Raw genomic sequence first — 26,559 nt, 5'->3', positions numbered from 1 at the left:
GAATACAAACTGTGTAGTTACTCCCTCCGTAAGGCAATCAAACAAGCAAAGTGTCAGTATGGAGACAAAGTGGAGTCACCATTCAACTGCTCAAACACGAGATGTATGTGGCAGGGTCTACAGATAATCACATATTACAAAAATTAAACCAGCCCTGTCGTGGACATCGAATTCTTGCTTCCAGACAAATTAAACAACTTCTTTGCACACTTTGACGACCATACAGTGCCACCGACCAGGCTCGCTACCAAGGGCTGTGGCCTCTCCTTCTCCATGGCCAACGTGAGTAAAACATTTAAACGTGTTAACAGACGGCATCCCTAGCCGCATCCTCCGAGCATGCGCAGACCAGCTAGTTGGTGGGTTTATGCACAAATTTAATTAATCCTTATCCCGGTCTGCTGTCCCTACATGCTTCAAGATGACCACCAGTGTTCCTGATCGTAAGAAAGCTAAGGTAACTGAACTAAATGACTATCGCCCCGTAGCACTCACTTCTGTCATGAAGTGCTTTGAGAGACTAGTCAAGGATCATATCACCTCCACCCTACCTGTCACCCTAGACCCACTTCAATTTGCTTACCGCCCCAATAGGTCCACAGACGATGCAATCGCCATCACACTGCAGACTGCGCTATCCCATCTGGACAAGAGGAATACCTATGTAAGAATGCTGTTCATTGACTACAGCTCAGCATTTAACACTATAGTACCCTCCAAACTCGTCATTAAGCTTGAGACCCCGCCCTGTGCAACTGGGTCCTGGACTTCCTGACGGGCCGCCCACAGGTGGTGAAGGTAGGAAACAACATCTCCACTCCACTGATCCTCAACACTGGGGCCCCACAAGGGTGCGTTCTCAGCCCTCTCCTGTACTCCCTGTTCACCCACGATTGCGTGGCTATGCACACCTCCAAATCTATCAAGTTTGCAGACGACACAACAGTAGTAGGCTTGATTACCAACAACGACGAGGCAGCCTACAGGGAAGAGGTGAGGGCCCTCGGAATGTGGGTGTCAGGAAGATAAAACTTTCCACCTTCTCCATTGAGTGAGAGGTTAAGTTCCTCTGTGTACATATCACCGACAAACTGAAATGGTTCATGCATACAGACAGTGTGGTGAAGAAGGCGCAACAGCACCTCTTCAACCTCGGGAGGCTGAAAAAATGTGGCTTGTCACCAAAAACCCTCACTAACTTTTACAGATGCACAATTGAGAGTATCCTGTCAGGTTTTATCACTGCTTGGTATGGCAACTGCAAGGCGTTCCAGAGGGTGGTGCGGTCTGCCCAACGCATCACCGGGGGCAAACTATCTGCCCTCCAGGACATCTACAGCACCCGATGTCACAGGAAGGCAAAAAAGATAATCAAGGACAATAACCACCCGAGGCACTGCCTGTTCACCCCACTTCCATCCAGAAGGCGAGGTCAGTAAAGGTGCATCAAAGCTGGGACAGAGATTGAAAAACAGCTTCTATCTCAAGGCCATCAGATTGTAAAATAGCCACCATTAGCACAGAGGCCGCTGCCTACCTACCAACTTGATTTCATTGACCATTTTAATAAATGGAACACAAGTCACTTTAATAATAATGTGACTTTAAGAATGTTTACATATCTCGCATTACTCATCTCATATGTATATAATGTATACTGTATCCTTCACAATCTATTGCATCTCAGCCGCTCCGTCACTGCTCATCCATATATTTTATACTTATATATTCTTATCCCATTCCTTTACTAGAGTGTGTGTATTAGGTTTTGTTGTGGAATTTGTTAGATATTAGGTTTTGTTGTTAGATACTGCTGCACTGTCGGCTCTAGAAGCATTTTGCTACACTCGCAATAACATCTGCTAACCATGTGTACGTGACCAATAAAATTTGATTTGAAAGAAACATTGTCATAACGAGTGGTTCTGATTTAAGCACTCAGTCACCTGTCAGATTAAACCCCCAAAATCATGTGGTAAATAACCTTCAGATGAACCTACTAAAACTCTCTGGGCCTCTTCCCTCTGGAAATGTGCTCTCTGTTTTACAGGTGTTATCGAGAACCTTAAATGTTTCTTCGGCTGTCCCCATAGGGAACCCTTTGAAGAACCCATTTTGGTTCGAGGTACAGTAGAACCCTTTTGTGTTCTATGTAGAACCCTGTCCATAACGTAATAGGATTTTAATCTTATAGCTACACTTCTAACGTATGCCTTTTGTTTGGCGAAAACCCTTATGTTGCACGGGATTAAATAACCATCTCTATAGGTCTATTTGTATAATGAAGTATTGGACTTGAATACAAGTGCATAATATATTTTGGTTCCAATATAATGTCATCTTGATATGAACAGGTTTAATTCAGTATTAATTGAAAGTGACATTGATTACTTTGCACCACCAACCAGAATAAATCAACCGAGATATACAGATCGGCGTGTTTTTTATCGATCAAAACATTTTTTCTGTTTTAGATTGATGATGAATAATCTGATGTGTTTTGCACCTGTTGCATATCCCAAGTTATCCAGTTGATACAGTGCCACACAGTGATACATTTCAACAAGAGTTATTCACATTTCACATAATGTGTCTTTACAAAGATCCTCTTGTCTGATTGCGCTATATGGCCCTCAGTCTTTAGAGTCATTCATCCATATCCAAAGGGGATATTGACTTTCCCTCTCCAGTTTATTTATAGGTCGTTCATGGCTTCCCCTCTCTTCAGGTATACTGCTCATCCCAAACCCCGACATCTAAATGTTGTGGCCGATTACAACCAAAATAACATATTATATCAAGTCCAAATGTGGGACTGTGAAAAAGTGATCGATGAGGTGCTATTGCAAGGGCTAAGACTTACTGGAAGGGAAGATTTATTTATTTTTTGGTCTTGTGGACTTAAACCCTTCATCTCTGTTAGGCCTGGATTTGAATGTGATTCAAAACAGCTTCTATGCTGTGTTTACTGGAATGATCGGAACAGATTCCATGGAATGTCAAAAATATGACTACACAATCTTTTATCCTTCATTTTGTAGAGACTCAAGAAACATATGGGTGATTTTTTTTCCTTTTTTCAAAAGAGAACTTGGACAACCTTTTCCTTAATTTACACAGCGCAATGGGGTGTTCCTCACATTGTACTGTTCACTTTTGTGCTTCCCTTCGCCTTGGATTACATGACCCTATATTGTAGCTAGATACATACTGTATAATATATCATAGCTAATGATTGTTGTCTGACCCTCTGGACAAGGGCTGGTTGTGTGCTAATCTTACGCATAATGGGATTCATGCACACAACATGACATCATAGCCCTCTCCCAGATGTTTAGGTTGACTAAATCGTAAGTCTGCTTTTAGTCATCACACACGGGCCAAACTCCCTGAGATCACCCAATAACGACAGGGTTTATTCAGGGGTCAGTGGGACATGACATCCAATCCGTAAACAGATTACTCACACCCATGTGCCACACTTCCTCCCTGGTAGGACAATAGAGCAAGGAGAGCTCCTGAAAGGGATGAATGTTTCCACTGAGCGCTTTGGCGGCCGATGAGCTCACCTCATCTGTTGGGCAAGGTCAGGTGCCAGGGCAGGTCCATCACGGAAGCTGGCACAGTCTCTAGGTGGCTTCATAGACCCACACATACCCAGAGAGCAAAAGTCCAGCTGTGAGTAGCATAGAAACTGGCCCCACACCTGGGTAGGGTCAAACTCAGACAGAGTTCAAGGGTCTAAGGTCTTTATTGAAGCACACAGTGTTATGACATATGGTCATGGATCTAATGTATACATTAATCTTGTGAAAATGAAGTGCGTCTGGCTTTGGCTGTACAGCGTGGAAGGAACTCGCCTTCCTATAAAGTCCAGTCTAGTGATTTTGTGTTTCCTATCCTTCAAGTGTGGCCCAGATGGCATATGCCCATGTGGCTCGAAGCCTCAGCCACATCTGGAACGTTACCCGGGGTTACTGCCACCTTTATATCAATTTACAGTATGTAAACAGTGGCTTTAATCCCAGACTCAAGACAGGAAAACTCATGTCCTCAGACTTTGAATGCCCTTTCCAATAAGCTTTACATGGTGAATTGTACAAGCCTATAATTTAACAAAATTGAAGACTGCTTGGTTCAATGAAACTCTCCACTACCGTCCATTATTGCCACCCATGTTGTGGCTCCAGACCAGATGTAACACATCTGATTTTGTCTATTTAAGTTTAGTCATGATGGTCTAGTTTACTGCAAAATGGTAATCACAACAAACAACAAACGTTGATGAGGCGAGAGATGTCAAACATAGCAATGCCACAAAAACAACCCTTGAGCTCATAATCACTTTCAAGCTGAGCTCTGACAAGTGGCAACACCACACTGGATTCCCAGACAAATATTTACTTTACAAATGAAGTTGAAAGTCTGTGGTCCAGAAGGGATATTAGGAGAGCCAAGAGACGAGGGCGTCCCCACAGCAGAGGGGGAGTTGGACCGCACCATCAAACAACCATGTGTTACATGCAAACAAAAGTCATGAAAAAAACACACAGATGTCAGGCCCACCATCCTAACATGTGGGGAGACCATTAGAAAATGGTACGGACTGCTGTTGCAGGGACTCAGAAACTTAATTAATGCCAGTGTGGTGTGGTGAGGCTCTATGCATGGCAGGAATTTTGGAGCTAGAGGAAAGACAATTATCTCTAACTGTTCTTAGAACTGGATTGAAAGGATTATCATAAGCATACACTACACATACGTATGTGGATACCCCTTCAAGTGAGTGGATTTGGCTATTTCAACCACACCTGTTGTATCAAATAGAGCACACAGCCATGAAATCTCCAAAGACCAACATTGGCAGTAGAAGAGCTCAGTGACTTAACGTGGCACCGTCATAGGATGCCATCTTTCCAAAGTCAGTTCGTAAAATGTCTGCCCTGCTAGAGCTGCTCCAGTCAACTGTAAGTGCTGTTATTGTGAAGTGGAAATGTCTAGGAGCAACAACGGCTCAGCCGCGATGTGGTAGGCCACACAAGTTTACAGAACGGGACTGCTGAGTGCAGAAGAGCATAGGGAATAATAATCACTTCCGAGCTCATGAGCTTCATGAAATGTTTTTTTCTCTCCTCAACCAAAAATCACTTTTACAGAAAGTGGGACCCTAAAAACATTATGCATTATGTTATGCATCCCAAAATGTATGATTAATACACTGCCATTAATCAGAAATCAACTGAGTTCATCTTTGTAACGCGATCCAACAGTGTAAATTGCCATTTTGAATGCTTTTTGGACATCGTATTTGGGGTTTGGCAAATCTCAGATTCAGCTTTGGAACACACAAGTTCAAGTGCTATCAGCTTCGATTCAGTATTGAAATTTGCCCTTTTGCCCGATTTCAAGAAAAGATTATTTATCCCATCTCTAAGGCCATAATTGAAAGTAATGCAGTATAAATCGCAAGCGGTTCTATGACGTAAATGGCAGAGGCAGTGTTCTTATCAAAGGCTTTTTTCTGAGAAAGTATACGCAGATTGAAGTGTTCTTCCTCCCCCTCTCCAAGAAACTTCACTTTTAAAAATTACACCCCCTCTTACCCCACTTCAAATAGGGCTTTATTTCCTCTATTGCTCTGAAAAATACAATACGTTCTGTTGGAGAACAAGTCGGTTAATCATTTTTCACTGGGAAGTGCCAAGAAGCAATGCTTTAGAAACTGTTGTCCATCTCTTGCCTTCTATTCGTCAAAGTAGACAACAAGATCCAGATGTTGTTTGTTGAGTTTTTACAGAGCTGCCAAAACTGCTGGTACCTAGCAGTTGTTTTGGTTATGGGAATTTATGCGATGGATCAGATCATTTTCAGGTTACATTTCTTTCCTGTTTATTGAACAAAAGAGTGTCTGTGTGTGACAGGTTTAAGGTTTTTCACTCTGTCATTCCCTTTAAAATCACTCACTTTCATCAAAGAATTGCAGACAGTGTCAAGTTCAGAATCTGCACCTTAGCAGAATCAGTGTTTATGTTAATGTGATGATTGAGACCTGGAGTTGGAGATTAAATGTGACACTACAGAAGTGAAAACATTTCAAATTCTCCAGGACCATAATACTGATATCTAATGTGCCAAAGTAAACTCCCTCTCTCGTGATGCTTCTTCATCAATCTATTCATGGGTTGCACCCAGAAGTAGGGCTGCTGTGGGGCTAAGGGTGCAACTAACCCAGGGCCTACCAATGACAACAAGGATGTACCAAATAAACCTTATTTAACGCTATAAAACATGGCAAAATGTATATATACACATGTATATAAATACAACATGTGAAGTGTTGATCCCATGTTTCATAAGCTGAAATAAGTTATCCCAGAAATGTTCCAAATGTACAAAAAACATTTCTCTAAAATGTTTCGTCTTTGCCATGATACAGTTGAAGTCGGAAGTTTACATAGCCAAATACATTTAAACTCAGTTTTTCATAATTCCTGATGTTACGTAAGCCTCTAGGGAGAGGGAACGCAACACCCTGCTACAACTCAACAACTCGTGGAGTGAAAGAGGTATGGGATTGTAGGTGCGAGCAAGGATGACAAAGGCAGATATGGGTACCGTTTACAGGGAATTTATTCTTATTATGGTAATTTGGGGGAAAAGGGGCTGGAAAGAAGCAAAAAAGTAAATATCAAAGCCCCCTCTCCTACCTACCTTCCTACCTACCTTCCTACCTACCTACCTTCCTACCTACCTTCCTACCTTCCTACCTACCTACCTACCTACCTTCCTACCTACCTACCTACCTACCTACCTACCTACCTACCTACCTACCTACCTACCTACCTACCTACCTACCTACCTTAGCACCACCTGGTGCACTAGCAAAAATACAGGGGGTGGTCCACCCAGGTCTTACCTAGTGTGTATAGACAGTAAATACTACGGGTTATGTATGCCCGCAGGCCTTTTGCCTAAGCACTCCCTAGGTGCCTTCCCCCTCCCCCCTGGGAACAAATGAAACAGAATAATACAAACACTTTCTAAAATCAAAAACAGTAATTTTGTCATTGACACACTTTAGTAGGACCGGCTACAAATACTGGCAACAACCTGCGCAACAACCAACACAGGACATACAAGAAGCTCTCTCTGAGCCACAAGCAATACAGGATATAACAATAAGATCTTTCTAAGAAACAACCAACACAGACTATCACCCTCGGCAACAATCACAGAACATAACCATCAGCTCTATCTGAGAAACAACCAACACAGGATATCACCCTCAGCTCTCTTCTGAGCAACAGAACACTGGCTAAAATAGCTGGAAAAGGGGTCTAGTGGCATACAGCTGTATCCTGACGAGGGGGCGGGGTCAACTCTCCAATAATTGACGTTGCCGACCAATCAGCTGCTTGGGGGGAATTTCAGTAGCCCATCCTGAAACACACATACAAAACCAAAACACGGAAACTGGGGAAAGTAACACCTGACATTTAATCCTTGTAAAAATTCCCTGTCTTAGGTTAGTTAGGATCACCACTTTATTTTAAGAATGTGAAATGCCAGAATAATAGTAGAATGATTTATTTCAGCTATTATTTCTTTCATCACATTCCCAGTGGGTCAGAAGTTTACATACATTCAATTAGCATTTGGTAGCATTACCTTTAAATTGTTTAACTTGGGTCAAACGTTTCAGGTAGCCTTCCACAAGCTTCCCACAATAAGTTGGGTGAATTTTGGCCCATTCCTCCTGACAGAGCTGGTGTAACTGAGTCAGGTTTTTAAGGCCTCCTTGCTCGCACATGCTTTTTCAGTTCTGCCCACAACTTTTCTATAGGATTGAGGTCAGTACCTTGACTTTGTTGTCCTTAAGCCATTTTTCCCCAACTTTGGAAGTATGCTTGGGGTCATTGTCCATTTGGAAGATCCATTTGCGACCAAGCTTTAACTTCCTGACTGATGTCTTGAGATGTTGCTTCAATATATCCACGTAATTTTCCCGCCTCATGATGCCATCTATTTAGTGAAGTGCACTAGTTCCTCCTGCAGCAAAGCACCCCCACAACATGATGCTGCCACCCACGTGCTTCATGGTTGGGATGGTGTTCTTCGGCTTGCAAGCATCCCCCTTTTTCCTCCAAACATAACGATTGTCATGGCAAAACAGTTATATTTTTGTTTCATCAGACCAGGGGACATTTCTCCAAAAACTATAATCTTTGTCCCCATGTGCAGGTGCAAACCGTAGTCTGGCTTTTTTATGGCGGTTTTGGAGCAGTGGCTTCTTCCTTGCTGAGTGGCCTTTCAGGTTATGTCGATATAGGACTCGTTTTACTGTGGATATAGATACTTTTGTACCCGTTTCCTCCAGCATCTTCACAAGCTCCTTTGCTGTTGTTCTGGGATTGATTTGCACTTCTCGCACCAAAGTACGCATCTCCTTCCTGAGCGGTATGATGGCGGCGTGATTCCATGGTGTTTATACTTACATACTATTATTTGTACAGATGAACGTGGTACCTTCAGGTATCAATTGGAAGTTGCTCCCAAGGAAGAACCAGACTTGTGGAGGTCTACAATTGTTTTTGAGGTCTTGGCTGATTTCTTTTGATTTTCCCATGATGTCAAGAAAGGAGGCATTGAGTTTAAAGGTAGGCCTTGAAATACATCCACAGGTACACCTCCAATTGACTCAAATGATGTCAATTAGCCTATCAGAAGCTTCTAAAGCCATTAAATAATTTTCAGGAATTTTCCAAGCCGTTTAAATGCACAGTCAATGCACAGTGTATGTAAATTTCTGACCCACTGGAATTGTGATTCAGTGAATTATAAGTGAAATAATCTGTCTGCAATCAATTTTTGGAAGAATTACTTGTGTCATGCACAAAGTAGATGTCCTAACAGACTTAGGACATCTACATGTTGGCTGCAGGAATGTTCACTTGAGCTGTTGCCAGAGCATTGAATATTCATTTCGCTACCATAAGCCGCCACCAACGTCATTTTAGAGGATTTGGCAGTACGTCCAACCGGCCTCACAACCGCAGACCATGTAACCATGTCAGCCCAGGGCCTCCACATCCGGCTTCTTCACTTGCAGGATGGTCTGAGATGAGCCACCCAGACAGCTGATGAAACAGTGGGCTTGCACGATCAAAACATTTCTGCACAAACTGTCAGAAACAGTCTCAGGGAAGCTCATCTGCATGCTCGTCGTCCTCACCAGGATCTTGACCTTACTACAGTTTGACGTTGTAACCGACTTCAGTGGGCAAATGCTTACTTTTGATGGCCTCTGGCATGCTGGAGAGGTGTGCTCTTCACAGATTAATCCTGGTTTCAACTGATGTAGTGTGGGCAAGCGGTTTGCTGATGTCAATGTTGGGAACAGAGTGCTCCATGGTGGCGGTGGGGATATGGGCAACAAGCTATGGACACCAAACACAATTGCATTTTATTGATGGATATTTGAATTGTTGTGTCTGTCATTCATCTTCCCCCATCACCTCACGTTTCAGCATAATAATGCCACATTATTCCTGGAAGCTGAAAATGTCCCCGTTTTGCCATGGCCTGCATGTCCAGACACGTCACCCATTGAGCATGTTTGGGATGCTTGGGATCAACGATCCCATTTTCGGGATCAACGTGTACGACAGCGTGTTCCAGTTCCCGACAATATCCAGCAGCTTTGCACAGCCATTGAAGAGTGAAATCTGTAACTCAGTAAATCTTTGAAATTGTTGCATGTTGCATTTATATTTTTGTTCAGTGTATACTATGATTAATTAAAACCTAGAATTCGTCGAAGCTTGTTTTGCTTATTTTAATAATCTATGTACTGTACAGCTGTGTCTGTCACTATGTCCTCTCTTTTTGCACAATGTATTCTGATTTAGCCATGGATATCAACACTGACACAGTCCTACAGCTCAGGGGCCTCTTGAGGGTCCCCCTTTTCAATGTACCATTATTTCATTTAATAATAGAGTAGCCTAGCCTACCAAAAACAAAATTAATTAATTTTTAAAATGCATAAAAACATGTCTTAAATTTCAACAAATCTGAGAATTAACCTGCCACCGAATTAAATAAAAGACAGGTCATGCACGGCTGTCGATGATTGGTCCAGTCCGTTACTCAACAACCCTTGACTGCCCATCATCCCCCTTGTACTGCACACTGCTCAATGAAAAGTTCATTTTCTTTTGTTTTTAAGTTCCTCAATTAATTGATATGTACCGAAAAATGAACTATATATTTTTTTCAACAGACATGAAACATTACTAAAATGCACTTCCATCTGTGATAACAAATCAGAAAATAAACTGTCAATCGCCTGTGCTCAGAATTACTAAGAAATAGAACAATATTGCCTTTATTGTCTCGTCGGCCAATTGAGAAGGACATGAAATCGACAAGGAGAAAATAGGCTAGTTGGCCAGATGTGTAGCCTATTTAGTAGAACAGGACATAAAGTAGGCCTATACAAGAAGTAGCCAATGATGCCTTTTGTATATTGTAAACAGTCTAATAAAGCCATATTAGGAAATTAAAAACAGTATTTTCGAATGAATAGAATAGCCTATTCTGAATTTAATATAGCCTATTTTACTGTGATTATGGTTATGCAGTGGCATATCCTTGTTTGTTATAGAATTCAAGGCACTCTTATATTGCTGTGCCCTTATCACAGTAAAGTCAAATCTATTTTATTGTAAGAATATAATGAAATATAACAATTGACATTTTAAAAATTGCCAGTGCGAAGTGATGCTCTCGTGTGCGAAGTGAGATGATCTCATGTCTGGAACAGTTAGCCTACTTCTCAGTGATAATTTGAAACAGGTTTCATGTGCTCAATTTGACTGTTGAAAGACAGTTTTTTCAGCGTTGTGTACCTTAGAACCTCTTCTTTTCGATAATATATAGAATTTCGGATTAGGTTCTGCCTGTTCTTTGGCAATGACGGCAGGGTAGCCTAGTGGTTAGAGCATTGGACTAATAACCGAAAGGTTGTAAGTTCAAATCCCCGAGCTGACAAGGTACACAATCTGTCGTTCTGCCCCTGAACAGACAGTTAACCCACTGTTCCTAGGCTGTCATTGAAAATAAGAATTAGTTCTTAACTGACTTAAAGGTAAAAAAAAATAAAAATAAATGACCATTGCACATTCATTCATTTTTACCCCACGGCACAACACATCTGTTGTAGGCTTATTGTGTTGTTCTTTCCTGGAGGTTGAATGTGTGCTATAGCCTAACACAGGGTTTCCAAAAAAAAATGTTCCTGGGGCTCTGGGTGCACGTTTTGGTTTTTGCCCTAGTACTACACAGCTGATTCAAGTATCAAACTCCTCATCAAGCTTTGATTATTTGAATCAGCAGTGTAGTGCTGGGACAAAAAGCAAAATGTGCACTCAGGGCCGAGTTTGGGAAACAAACAGACAGTCCCATGGAATTCAGTTTGTGCTTGACTACGGAAAGCAATATCGAATTGGTGTGGATGTGTCTGCTTCTTACAGTGCCTTCAGAATGTTTTCACACCCCTTGACTTTTTCCACATTTGGTTGTGTTACAGCCTAAATATAAAATGTATTAAATTGAGATGTTTCTGTCACTGGCCTACACACAATACACCGTAATGTCAAAAGTGGATTCATGTTTTTGTAAATGTTTACAAATTAATTTATCATGAAACCCTGATGTCTTGAGTCAATAATTTTACCCCTTTGTTATGGCAAGTCTAAATAAGTTCAGGAGTAAAAATTAAGTTGCATAATAAGTTATATGGACTCAAACTTGACACTAATGTACTTGTTCTCTTGCTCAGTTGTGCAGCGGAGCCTCGCACTCCTCTCTCTATTGTGGTTAGAGACAGTTTGCTCTGTTCTGTGAAGGGAGTAGTATGAGATCTTCAGTTTCTTGTCAATTTCCCGCTTGGAATAGCCTTCATTTCTCAGAACAACAATAGACTGACGAGTTTCAGAAGAAAGTTATTTGTTTCTGGCCATTTTGATCCTGTAATCCAGCCCACAAATGCTGATGCTCCAGATACTCAACTAGTCTAAAGCAGGCCAGTTTAATTGCTTCTTTAATCCGGACACAGTTTTCAGCTGTGCTAACATAATTGTGAAAGGGTTTCTAATTGATAAATAAGCCTTTTAAAATGATAAACTTGGAATAGCTAACAGAACGTGCCATTGGAACACAGGAGTGATGATTGCTGATAATGGTCATTACCTTCCCTATATACATCCGTATATACATACGTCTGGTTCCCCGCTCTGTTCCCTACTTCTGCTTTAATGTTTGTATGTCTTTGTATACCCATGTGCTGACGGTGGTCCTGTCCTATACCTCTTTTCTGCATTAAATGTTCAACTCTCCGTACCTGCTTCTCATCTCCGGCATTGGTCTTTACAGGCCTCTGGCCATCTCTGTTTCCAGCTACAATATTAACAATGTCTACAATGTATTTCTTATCAATTTGATGTTATTTTAATGGACAAACAAAAACAATTGGCTTTTCTTTAAAAAGCAAGGACATTTCTACGTGACCCCATACCTTTGAACGGTAGTGTATATACAGTACCAGTCAAAGGTTTGGACACACCTACTCATTCATGGGTTTTTCTTTATTTTTACTATTTTCAACATTGTACAATAATAGTGATATCACAAGGAATCATGTAGTAACCAAAAAAGTGTCAAACAAATCAAAATATATTTTAGATTTTTCAAAGTATCCACCTGATGACAGCTTTGCACACTCTTGGCATTCTCTCAACCAGCTTCACCTGGAATACTTTTCCAGTCTCGAAGAAGTTCCCACATATGCTGAGCATTTGTTGGCTGCTTTTACCGTCACTCTGCGGTCCAACTCATCCCAAATCATCTCAATTGGGTTGAGGTCAGGTGATTGTGGAGGCCAGGTCATCTGATGCAGCACTCCCTCACTCACCTTCTTGGTCAAATAGCCCTTACACAGCCTGGAGGTGTGTTTGGTCATAGTCCTGTTGAAAAGGTAGTGGGAATAAGAGCAAACCAGGTGGGATGGGTTATCGTTGCAGAATGCTGTGGTAGCCATGCTGGCCATCAAGTGTGCCTTGAATTCTAAATAAATCACAGACAGGTTCACCAGCAAAGCACCCCCACACCATTACAGCTCCTCCTCCATGCTTCACGGTGGGAACCACACATGCAGAGATCATCCGTTCACCTACTTATAAAGTCACTGCGGTTGGAACCAAATCTCTAATTTTGACTCATCACATCAAAGGACAGATTTCCACCGGTCTAATGTCCATTGCATGTGTTTCTTGGCCCAAGCAAGTCTCTTATTATTATTGGTGTCCTTTAATAGTGTTTTCCTTGTAGCAATTTGATAATGAAGGCCTGATTCACGCAGTCTCCTCTGAACAGTTGATGTTGATATGTGTCTGTTAATTGAACTCTTAAGCATTTATTTGGGCTGCAATTTCTGAGGCTGGGAACTCTAATTTTCCGGATTGACTGGCCTTTAAGTCTTCAAGTAATGATGGACTGTCGTTTCCTTTGTTGATTTGAGCTGTTCTTGCCATAATATGGACTTGGTCTTTTACCAAATAGTGCTATCTTCTGTATACCATCCCTACCTTGTCACTTCACAACTGATTGGCTCAAGCGCATTAAGAAGGAAATAAATTCCACAAATGTGACCCGATTCAAGAAACTCGGTGTATGTCGCATGTCACAACTTAACAGGAGCTCCATGTGAATGTAAAAAATATATATATTTATCAAAATGCGTTTGGCAGAAATGCCTACTTAAACATGTGCACTTTCATCTGTAAATACGATAAAATTGTTAAATTACGAGCCTCGTTGGTTAACTTCTTGATGCACTCATCCCGTTAGCGGGATAATTTTCGTCAACCACCGCTTAATTACAGAGCGCCAAATTCAAATTAAATTACTAAAAAATGTAACCTCTAGTGACACCCCATCCCGAGAACGGGACCGTTGTCATCATCTGACACTAATTAGCATAACGCAACGGACATAAATCTTCCTAGAAAATATTCCTATTCATGAAAATCACAAGTGAAATATATTGGAACACATCTTAGCCTTTTGTTAATCACCCTGTCATCTCAGATTGTCAAAATATGCTTTACAGCCAAAGCTAGACAAGCATTTGTGTAAGTTTATCGATAGCCTAGCATAGCATTATGCCTTGCTAGCAGCAGGCAATCTTGTCACGAAAATCGGAAAAGCAATCAAATTAAATTGTTTACCTTTGATGAACTTCAGATGTTTTCACTCACGAGACTCCCAGGTAGATAGCCAAAGTTCATTTTTTCCCAAAATATTATTTTTGTAGGCGAAATAGCTCCTTTTGTTCTTCACGTTTGGCTGAGAAATCGACCGGAAATTGCGGTCACGACAACGCCGAAAAATATTCCAAATTAGCTCTATAATATCGACAGAAACATGGCAAACGTTGTTTATAATCAATCCTAAAGGTGTTTTTCAAATATCTATTCGATAATATATCAACCGGGACAATTGGTTTCTCAGTAGAAGCAATTGGAATAATGGCTACCTCTGTATTTTATGCGAGAATTTCAGGTGCCCATTTGCGCAATGAAGCCGCCTACAGGTATTCTTCAACATAAATGCGTAAAACTACGTCACAATGCTGTAGACACCTTGGGGAATACGTAGAAAGCGTAAGCTGGTTGATAGGGCATTCACAGCTCAATAGGGACTCATCGGAACACAGGGCTTTCAAAAGATGAGTCACTTCTGGATTGGATTTTTCTCAGGCTTTCGCCTGTAACATCAGTTCTGTTATAATCATAAACAATATTTTGACAGTTTTGGAAACTTTAGAGTGTTTTCTATCCTAAGCTGTCAATTATATGCATATTCTAGATTCTGGGCCTGAGAAATAGGCAGTTTAATTTGGGTACGCTTTTCATCCCAACATCAAAATACTTCCCCCCACACTCAACAGGTTAAGCCACAGATAAAGTTAGCAACCTTCCCACTAGCCATGATTGGCTGAGATAATGAGTGGGCTGGACATGCCGAGAGAGGAGTTCAGATTGGTCTGCCATAGAAGCTTGTCAGTCTGTGTTGGTAATCCTGTCGAACGCTGCTTTAAACATTTTTTATTGTTGTTGTGGAATCAGTGGAATTAGAGTATGATGGAGATGGAGTAAACAAGTGTCTCCGGATTTCATCTTCAAACTAAGGGCAACCATGGCATGGCATTCCTGACAGGGAGACGCGTCCATGCACGATGATGTATACAGGTAAGATAGTCTAGCGTTACCTAGCTAACGTTAACTTGTAATATCTGAAAAATGTTTCTAACTTTGACAGAAAGTGGTTTCATTTCAAGCTAACGCTAGCTGGCTGGCTGGCTACCTGATATTATTCCCAGAGCCGTTTGCTGTTCTATTTAGAGCCTAATGTTAGCTCACTAAAATTAAACATGGTTGGTTTGCTCCCAGCACTGTGGCATTGTTGGCACTGTTCATTGTTGTTTGACTAGCTAACGTTAGCTGTCTGGCTTGTTAGCTAATGCTTTGTGACGTGTATGTGAACTTGCACTTTGTTTACTTAGCTAAGTACATTGTTTACCGAGCTAGCAAGCTATATGTCTGAAGCTAAAGTGTACTGTTAGCTAGCTAGCTAACGTTAGCTGGCTGGATCCCTTGCTGATGTTATTATACGTCTCCCAGAGACTTGTGCTGTTCTAGTTACAGCCTAATGTAAGCTAGCAAACATTGGAAATTGTTGGTTAGCTCCCAGCACTTTTTGGTACTTTTGATTATTTAACTAGCTAACATTGGCTGGCTGGCTCGTTTGCTAACGTTACGTGACGTGTGTACAACACCCGTTGAATATGCCCGGAGTATGTAAACATCTGCAAAAAAAGCATAATGAAATTGTTGCCAGCAGAACTGGTTAGGCTGTTTTCATGTTATTCAAAAGTAAACAAATCATCGGCCAGAGCATCAATTGTGCGCTGCGAGAGCGAAACGTGATGAGTGGGGCTAAAGCTTAAGGTGGGGGTGTGAACGATGCTGAATGGGTGTAGATAAAGAAATGCTCTTCACTAGATAGCAAAACATTCAAAGGCGATTTCATCAAGTGAGTTTACAAGTTCATCACATTTCAAAGCAGAATTACTTTCCCATTGCTCCTCAAATGCAATGTATGATATACCATTTTGTAGCTCTGAATGTCTACTTTTAAACCATGTAAAAAACACAATTTCAAATTTTGCTACATAAGACCGAATCCAGGTTGTGAGTCTTTTAACAAGGCACACCAGTAAAATGAAATGTATTCCAGGTGACTATATCATGAATCTGGTTGAGAGAATGCCAAAAGTTTGCAAAGCTTTCAAAAGGTGGCTACTTTGAAGAATCTCAAATATAAAATATATTTATCTGTTTAAAAAAAATGGTTACTACATGATTCCATTTCTGTTATTTCATAGTTTTGATGTCTTCACTATTATTTTACAATGTAGAAAATAGTTTTAAAAAATTTAAAAAATGGAATGAGTAGGTGTGTCCAAACTTTTGACTGATACTGTAGATTATATATAAATATAATACACTCCTACAGTACATTGTGCGTTATAGGACTGTATCTTGCCAATACTACTTTTAAAATTGACTCGTTTAAAGAACCATGATGTTTGAGACAGCTTTTCCTTTAAGGACAAACGTTAAGTGCTTGTCATTCAGCTGTGGTTGTTTACATTAGGATTCTTTGATTGCTGGGAGAAATCACTGTGCCAAAAAGTTTGAAGTGAATTATGGGTTGACTCACCTTCTGAGGTTTTACAGTCAGTTTTGCAGACTTGGTCCCTCTAGCCAATATATTTCACTCCAATTGTTAATGGATCGGAGAGGTGCTGAAGATGGCTGAGAGTTTTTCATATCGGGTCCCCAATTACGTCTGGATTCACCACATGGACAATCCAAACGAGAGAGGAGTGTGAGAAGGCATGGGAAATTATCAATCAAGCAATACGTCCCAGTATGGTGAACTTAAATATTTCACAATGTCACTTTTAATTTGAATCTTTTTGTTTTTAAAAACACGTTCCTCTGTGCAAGATAATTATTTCTCAGTGACAGCTGGTACAGTCTTTTTTTCTCTCTGTGACGTTTTCACTGGCACCTAACCCAATGTTTTTACCAGTTTGTGACCCATACGGGTTGGGCAGGATTCAGAGAGGACATACAGAGTGACCACTTGAGAGAATGTCTTTCCCAGTGAGCTAAAATGCATAGCCCCATAGCAAATGCCCTTTGATGCATGTAACCCAGCTGGGAAAACACCTTTCCTGCCTCTCCTTAATTAGAACAAGCATGGCATATTAGTTGAGCTAAGATCTGTGAAAACCTTATGTTGGTGGCTGACGGTACACATACTGTACATGTTCCTAATGTGCCCCAAACTGAATGTAAAAGCCTTAGATATTAGCCTATGTCTTAGAATAATTGATTCATGTGGGTTAAGCATCTCAATTTCCATTTCTGGCTGGTTATTTGAAGGTCTACTCAAATATGGTAGCTGTTGCAATGAATTCATATTTGTGATGTTTGTTGGTGGACATTTCCTCTCTTGATGTCAGTGATTATTTGATGAATGGGTTTTCCTCCCATACAGAGACAATGTTGAGCTTTGTGGATGATATCCTGTCTGGGGCCAAGTCTCCGTGTGTGATGCTTGGGGATATCCCTGACCTCCTGACCTCCTCCGTCAGCATGATCATTCGCTGCCTGGAGCCAGACACCACTTACATGTAAGTTACTGTACCATTAGCAATGGGTGTTTCTCTTGTGTTACAAAAGGAAAATACTATATCATCATTATCACCACTCAGATAATGTCAAATATACAGTACATAACTAACTTGTAAATGCATTGCTTGACTCCTTCAAACTTGATTTAGCAAGCAGTGACTTGAATGTAAGATATTTTAGAAAAAGACCACAACAAAAAAGTGAAAAAGGAAAATGTGAAATTTGAGGAATTACAGAATATGAAGATGGATTACTGGATCATGTCAAACTAGCTAGCAAATCTTCTGAGAGTAAAGACAGAACCTGGGTAAGCATATTTCCTATAACTTTTATACTGTATTACAACTCTGCTGTCTATTGAGGGAAGCACTGTCCTTGGCCTAAGCCAACTTCCCTGGATGTTCCATGGATGTGTAAGTCATGTAGATGTTATCCAATGGAAACAGTCTACATGAAGGGAACAACAACCAGTTTGTGAAGGGGAGAGCCTGGAATCACTCCTCTGTCATGTGCATGTACTACTTAAAGACAAGTGTTTTAAATATGGTTCAGACAGTTGGGGAAGTAGCTCATACTTTGGAACAGCTTGAAAGTGCGTCAGCGTAGCACTTAATGCTAATAGCAGAAACAAGAATCATAAGATCAAGAGATTAGGTGCACAGACAAACATGACAGAGAAGACCTTGTCCTTGACAAAATGTGCACTATGTAACGGTTTTGACTTGAGGTTATTATTTATAGGGGTGCCAGGTAGGTTGTGCCTACCAGAGAAAATATTGGTTTCTCCTTTTGGTTTGGGAGGGAATGAGTCCCATCTGGTCCGTCAAGTCTACACGAATACAAACGACTTATGTAAAAGTCAGGATGGAAATAAACGTTTCATAAACCCTTAAAACATTGGAAAGAGCTTCAAAAACAACTGTATTCTGTTGCGTGGGTTGTATTACCAACATAAATGATTACACACACATATAATAATAACACAATGAGTTCTGGTTCCTCCAGAAATGTCCTGTACCTCGGGCCTAAAAAGAGTCCAGACCAGTAAAGAAGTTCAGGGAACTCAAGTGACCTTAGTCACGCAATGTTTGTCCGTTCATACAAGTGTAGCGTACACCCAGTATCAAATCATACAATCAATATAACAATTATTTTACCACACAACTATAAAGCGTATCAATTCTTACTAAGTCCTCAACTACAACTAACTACATAAATCATCACAGTATACATCACATCAAAACAAATGAAACACCGTATACAAAAAGGTTGTAGTCAGTCGGTCTGTCAGACAGTCCAATCCAATCCGCCAACAGATCTCCAGCGGAGAAAGGCCAGGAAGAACAGAGGGGTGTAGTCCATGGAAGCAAAGAGTGGATCCGATTCTGGGTAAACTCTATTAGGCTACAAAACACACGTTTAAAACCAACAAAACAGACAGAATAGAGAAGCTTCGGAACAGAGGGCTGAACATATCCTCATTCACGTCTCCATCACAACCCCACTTTTGCGCAGCTGATGCTGGCTATTTAATTGGGAATTAAAGGGAAAGCGCCCTATTGGAAGCAGAAGCACTGAGACGGTTCAGAAAAATTCAGGGCCGTCACACAACCCCTCCCCTGGAAACAGCCGACCATTGCACTGGAAGGCACATCTTGGTCGGGGAAACCGAGAAAGGTCTCCTCATCACTTTCCTCTACAAAAATATTCATGACTTTTTGGAGCTCACGCTCCGCAGCTGAGGGGTCACAGGCTTTAAGGTGTGAGACTTCTGGGTCTGGGAATCCGAGAAAAGTCTCCTCACTTTCCTCTTCAAAGATATCCAGGACCTTGCGGTGCTCAATCGCCTCCAATTCCTCAGCCGAGGGGTAACAGGCCTTAAGGCGTGAGACATGGACAACGCGCATATATTCACCTGTGTCCTCTTTCACCACTCGGTAGTTCAAAGGGCTCAGCTGCTCCAAAATCCTATATGGTCCTTGCCATTTGGGAGCGAGCTTGGCCGAGAAGAATTGTTCAGATTTCGAGTAAGGATGAGAGCGAAGCCACACTCGATCACGAAGCTGGAACTGCATGTCTCGTCTGTTCTTATCATAATTTCTCTTCTGCTTGAGTCGAGCCTGGATCATGTTCTTTGAGACAAGAGCTCTCAAGTCGTGGAGATGGACTACCTGGTCATAGCAAGCAGCGTCTGGAGTAAGCTGCTGGGGTTCTGGCACCATATTCAAGGGTTCTCGGAGGGGACGACTTAGGTTCAGCTCTGCAGGTGTGACTCCAGTGGACTCTTGCACAGCAGAATTCAGGGCAAATCGAAACTTGTGAGGGTGCTTGTCCCAGTGTTTGTGCTGGGTCCCTACATAGGAAGCAACCATTGTCTTCAAGGTTTGATTTACTCTCTCAGTGAGGTTGGTCTGTGGGTGATAGGCCGTGGTCAACTTCTGTCTCAGGTTCCATCTTTGGCAGGTCTCCTCAAAGAGATCAGAGACAAATTGGGAACCTCGATCACACAGGATGTAATCAGGCACTCCCCAGCGAGTCAGGATCTCTTTCGTAAGGATGTTAGAGACGGTCCTCGCTGTTGCCTGACGCAGGGCAAAGAGCTCCACCCACTTTGAATAGTAATCAACAAAAACAAGCATGTACACATTCTGATTGGAGCTTCTAGGAAATGGACCCATCAAATCCACTCCTAACATTTCCCAAGGTCGGGTAACCACCGTTTGCTGCAACTTGCCAGCAGGCTTTCTACCTTCTGGTTTGTACATTTGAGAAACCTGACAGTTTCGGATGTGTGACTTCACCTCCATGCTCAGATGTGGCCAGTACAGTAATGCTTGCAACCGCTTGTAGGTTTTGAACCTGCCCAAATGACCAGCTAATGGGTCTTCATGGAAATGTTGAAGCAGTTGAAGGCGTAGAGTTTCAGGTATGTACATTTAGTAGAGGGTTCAGTGAGGTAGTTGTACAACACGATAGACTTTGTCTTCAATGATGGTCAGCTTTGTGGTAGGATTGACCATCTTTTCTCCATCTTCCAGGATAGTCTGATACAAAGCCTGTACTTCTGGATCATCCTGTTGGGCTTTCCAAATGGCCCCATCAGAGATGGGAAAGTCAGTTTTGGGTCTCGACTGCTAGACAGGACAGTAGCACATGTAAGATGAGGATCACCATTACCACAAGCAGGAGCTCTGGATAAGGCATCTGGAACAGTGTTGTATTTTCCTTTCCTGTATTCTACTGTAAAGGTGAACTCTTGCAACCGTAGAGCCCATCTAATGAGTCTGGTACTTGGTTTGTTGGTCTTGAACACCCACACAGGGGAGGAATGGTCAGTGACCACAGTGAAGTGTCTTCCCTCCAGGTAGTACCTCCAATTTTCCAAAGCCCAGACAACTGCAAGGCACTCTTGCTCGGTTGTGGAGTAGTTCCGTTCTGCTCCATTCAATGTCCGACTGGCGAACGCTAGCACTTCTTCAGTGCCAAGTCCAGTCTGTTGGACTAGGACAGCACCAAGTCCAACATCACTTGCATCAGTGTAAACAACAAAAGGGCAATAAAAGTTGGGATGAACTAAAATGGGAGGTGTGACGAGGTGTCGTTTCAGGGTTTCAAAGGAGGTCTGGTACTCTGCCGTCCATAGGAATTTCGCTCTAACGCGTTGAGGGGTTCTGCCACCTGGGAGAAGTTTGAAACAAACCGATGGTACCATCCAGCCATCCCAAGGAACCGTTGAAGGGCCTTGAGTGTGGTTGGCACAGGGAAGTCTTGTACAGCCTTTGTCTTTTCAGGATCCACATGAATGCCGTCAAAAGACACAATATGGCCAAGGAACTTCAGGGAGGTTTGGCAGAAGTTGCTCTTCTTCATATTCAAGGTCAGACCAGCTTCTCTTAGCTTGAAGATGCTTGAAGATCTTGAAAGTGTTGTTCTCTGTTCTGGGAGTAGATCATTGTATCGTCCAGGCAGACTAAACAGATTTTCCCTTTGAGCTCACCTAACGCAATCTCCATGAGTCTTTGGAAAGTGGCAGGTGCATTATTTAATCCAAAGGGCATCAGCTTAAAGGAAAACAAGCCCTCAGCACAGACAAAAGCAGTCTTGTCCTTGCTTTCCTGGTCCATTTCAACTTGCCAATAACCACTATTGAGGTCAAGGGTAGTGAACACAACAGCACCAGACAATGACTCCAGGATCTCGTGGATCGTGGGAAGAGGATAGGCATCAGTCTGGGAAACATTGTTGATCTTCCTATAGTCCACACAAAATCTAAGACCACCGGTCTTTTTTGGGATGACGTTCTATTATATCTTGTGTTAACATATCATTAATGAGTCCCTTTTGGATGATTAGCGTCGCTGGGGACAAACGATATGGCTTCTGCTTGATCGGCATTTCCTGTGTAAGGAATATTTTGTGCTTCAGGAGCCCGGTGCGTCCTAGCTTTGAAGTACATACATCAGCATTATTCTGTTCCAACAGCCTTAACTCCTCTGGCTGTTCCAGCTGAGCTCTTCTCACAGCCAGTAAAAGGAGATCATCAGAAGGATTAGCAAGGGTTAGTGGTACCGGAGCAACGGCAGAGAAGACTGCCACATTTGATCCCCAATCATGTAACTTCGTAGCTTCTGATTGGAAGAAATGATTTGTGCTCAGATTGTATGGAAACCAGTAGCAATTGTGTGCGATATCAATCTGGACACCACACAATAAATGTTCCTTTTGTTCCAAAAATATTATTTTTATATCCAAAATACCTCCGTTTGTTTCGTGCGTTATGTTCAGAAATCCACATGCTCGAGCGGTAATGATAACGCAGACAAAAATTCCAAATAGTCTCCGTAATGTCCACAGAAACATGTCAAACGTTTTTTTTATAATCAATCCCCAGGTTGTTTAAAATATATAATCGATAATATATCAACTGTGACTGTCTTCTTCAGTAGGAGGGAGAGACAATGGCTGCGCAAGCAAAACTCATGTGAACACCTGACGTGATGTGATCTTTCTCGCTCATTTTTCAAAATAAAAGCCTGAAACTATGTCTAAAGACTGACACCTTGAGGAAGCGATAGTAAAAGGAATCTGGTTGATATCCCTTTAAAATGGAGCGAAGGCAGGCTATGGAACATGGAGCATTTAAAATAGAAGCCACTTCCTGGTTTGATTTCCCTCAGGTTTTCACCTGCAATATCAGTTCTGTTATACTCACAGACAATATTTTTGACAGTTTTGGAAACTTAAATGTGTTTTCTATCCTAATCTGACAATTATATGCATATTCTAGCATGGGCCTGAGAAATAGGCCTTTTACTTTGGAAACGTTATTTTTCCAAACATAAAAATAGTGCCCCCTAGCTGAAAGAGGTTAATGGGCATCGCCCCCACATGACATCTACTCAAATCACCATGAACAAAAGAGCTAGGAGGGATTGAGGAAGTAGAGGGGGAGGGAGTTATTGGAATATGAAAATGGACACCAGGATGCATGGTGGATTGCATCCTGCAAGGGGTGGCTGCAGCATGACCTTGTCTTGGCGGTTCGGAGGTTCCAGCTTTGCCCTCAGTGGTCTGAACAGAAGTGGACACCAGATAAGCTCTGTGCAAGAAGTTGTGCCTAATGGAGGCCATGTCCACAGACACGTCATCTAACATTAACACAATTAGAAAGCTCGTTCTCCAAGTGGTCTACAGTGTTAACCAGGGGAGAAAAAAACGGAATTAACGTCCTTGAAGACCTCAGTGTGGTGATGTTGCAGGCGCTATTGGAGAGTGGCAGTGAGTTGGTTTCGTTGGTAGTCAAACTGCCTGTCCATGGCACCGGTAATTTCCCGTCTTCCACTCTCACTGAGCTCTGTCAACTGTGGGTTAGAGTGCTCAGTGAGTTTCTGAATTCCATGGCACTCTGTTGTTGCTCTTCCCTCAGACATTTGAATTTATGGTGGATTAGAGTTTGGAGATGTTGTTGAGTCTGACGAATATCAATGATGTCACCTTGAAGTTGTACGACTACAACCTCATGAGATAAACCAGACAATGGCGGAAGGTTGGGTGTCAGAGGGAGGGCTAGCTCAGTACTTCCACACAGTTCCATGTCAATAAGTGAGTAACTGGTTAGACCTCCTGTGGCCGGTGGTCCAGACCGAGCATTCAGATTCCCAGGGCTCTTGCCCAAATCAACTCCATTATCTCCATTCACATTGATTTGTGTTGTCAGCATGATGGTCAGAATGGCCCTGTGTATTCCCATTGACAGGTAGGATATGGATGAGCACATTTTCTTGGGGTGAATCCATTGTTTTAATTCCACACAAAAGATTTGCTTTGGTTAGTTCTCAATGTTGAGCTGTCCCATCTGGGGAGCCATTTTTTTATGTAACCGTTTTGACTTGAGGTTATTATTTATAGGGGTGCCAGGTAGGTTGTGCCTACCAGAGAAAACATTGGTTTCTCCTTTTGGTTTGGGAGGGAATGAGTCCCATCTGGTCCGTCAAGTCTACACCAATACAAACGACTTATGGATGGAAATAAACTTTTCATAAACCCTTAAAATATTGGAAAGAACTTCAAAAACAACTGTATTCTTTTGCGTGGGTTGTATTACCAACATAAATGATTACACACACATATAATAATAACACAATGAGTTCTGGTTCCTCCAGAAATGTCCTGTACCTCGGGCCTAAAAAGAGTCCAGGTCGGTAAAGAAGTTCAGGGAACTCAAGTGACCTTAGTCACGCAATATTTGTCCGTTCATACAAGTGTAGCGTACACCCAGTATCAAATCATACAATCAATATAACAATTATTTTACCACACAACTATAAAGCGTATCAATTCTTACTAAGTCCTCAACTACAACTAACTACATAAATCATCACAGTATACATCACATCAAAACAAATGAAACACCGTATACAAAAAGGTTGTAGTCAGTCGGTCAGTCAGACAGTCCAATCCAATCCACCAACAGATCTCCAGCGGAGAAAGGCCAGGAAGAACAGAGGGGTGTAGTCCACGGACGCAAAGAGTGGATCCGATCCTGGGTAAACTCTACTAGGCAACAAAACACATGTTTAAAACCAACAAAACAGACAGAATAGAGAAGCTTCGGAACTGAGGATTGAACACATCCTCATTCACATCTCCATCACAACCCCACTTTTGCGCAGCTGATGCTGGCTATTTAATTGGGAATTAAAGGGAAAGCGCCCTATTGGAAGGAGAAGCATTGAGAGACGGTTCAGAAAAAAGCAGGGCCGTCAACTATTTGGGATGTTATTTCAATGTACATATTTGTCTTTTTTTTATCACAAATACGTAAAATATAACATTTATGCTGGAAGTACAGTTGAAGTCGAAAGTTTACATACACTTAGGTTGGAGTCATTAAAACTTGTTTTTCAACCACTCCACAAACTTCTTGTTAACAAACTATAGTTTTGGCAAGTTGGTTAGGACATCTACTTTGTGCATGACACAAGTCATTTTTCCAACAATTGTTTTCAGACAGATTATTTAACTGTATCACAATTCCAGTGGGTCAGAAGTTTACATACACTAAGTTGTACTAATGGACTGTGCCTTTAAACAGCTTGGAAAATTCCAGAAAATTATGTCATGATTTTAGAAGCTTCTGGTAGACTAATTGACATCATTTGAGTCAATTGTAGGTGTACCTGTGGATGTATTTCCAGGCCTACCTTCAAACTCTGTGCCTCTTTGCTTGACATCATGGGAAAATCCAAAGAAATCAGCCAAGACCTCAGAAAAACAATTGTAGACCTCCACAATTCTGGTTCATCCTTGGGAGCAATTTCCAAACGCCTGAAGGTACCATGTTCATCTGTACAAAAAACAGTACGCAAGTATTAACACCATGGGAACACGCAGCCATCAATACACTCCGTAAGGAAAAGCGTTCTGTCTCCTAGAGATTAATGTACTTTGGTGCGAAAGTGCAAATCAATCCCAGAACAACAGCAAAGGACCTTGTGAAGTGAAGACACTGGAGGAAACAGGTACAAAAGTATCTATAACCACAGTAAAATGAGTCCTATATGAACATAACCTGGAGAAATGTCCTCTGGTCTGATGGAATAATGACCATTGTTATGTTTGGAGGAAAAAGGGTGAACTTGCAGGCTGAAGAACACCATCCCAACTGTGAAGCACGGGGGTGGCAGCATCATGTTGTGGGGTGCTTTGCTGCCGGAGGGACTGCTGCACTTCACAAAAAAGATGGCATCATGAAGGGAGGAAAATGATGTGGATATATTGAAGCAACATCTCAAGACATCAGTCAGGAAGTTAAATCTTGGTCGCAAATGGGTCTTCCAAATGGACAATGACCCCAAGCATACTTCCAAAGCTGTGGCAAAACGGCTTAAGGACAACAAAGTCAATGTATTGGAGTGGCCATCACAAAGACCTGACCCCAATCCTGTAGAAAATTTGTGGGCAGAACTGATAGAGCGTGTGCGAGCAAGGAGGCCTAGAGACCTGACTCAGTTCCACCAGCTCTGTCAGGAAGAATGGGCCAAAAAATCACCCACCTTATTGTGGGAAGCTTGTGGAAGGCTCCCGAAACGTCTGACTCAAGTTAAACCATTTAAAGGCAAAGCTACCAAATACTAATTGAGTGTATGTAAACTTCTGACCCACGGGAATGTGATGAAAGAAATAAAAGCAGAAATAAATCACTCTTAACTATTATTCTGACATTTTACAT

At 41.8% G+C, this 26,559-nt stretch overlaps 1 protein-coding gene across 9 annotated transcripts in view; it reads left to right on the top strand.

Moving 5' to 3' along the window:
• LOC118402117 (astrotactin-1-like) overlaps positions 1–26,559 on the top strand; it is a 243,218-nt gene that overhangs the window by 193,058 nt on the left and 23,601 nt on the right. For 7 of the 9 annotated variants that reach the window (XM_035800041.2, XM_035800040.2, XM_035800037.2 and 4 more), the window contains 2 exons: positions 2,051–2,125; positions 17,692–17,827. In XM_035800041.2, coding sequence (XP_035655934.1) covers positions 2,051–2,125; positions 17,692–17,827 — 211 coding nt within the window. The remainder of the gene's footprint in view (positions 1–2,050; positions 2,126–17,691; positions 17,828–26,559) is intronic. The other 2 variants (XM_035800039.2, XM_035800038.2) reach the window with 1 other exon arrangement.

The sequence above is a fragment of the Oncorhynchus keta genome, chromosome 23 (genome assembly GCF_023373465.1).
Source record: "Oncorhynchus keta strain PuntledgeMale-10-30-2019 chromosome 23, Oket_V2, whole genome shotgun sequence".
NCBI lineage: Eukaryota > Metazoa > Chordata > Actinopteri > Salmoniformes > Salmonidae > Oncorhynchus > Oncorhynchus keta.
This window is presented reverse-complemented; position numbering and strand designations above follow the sequence as displayed.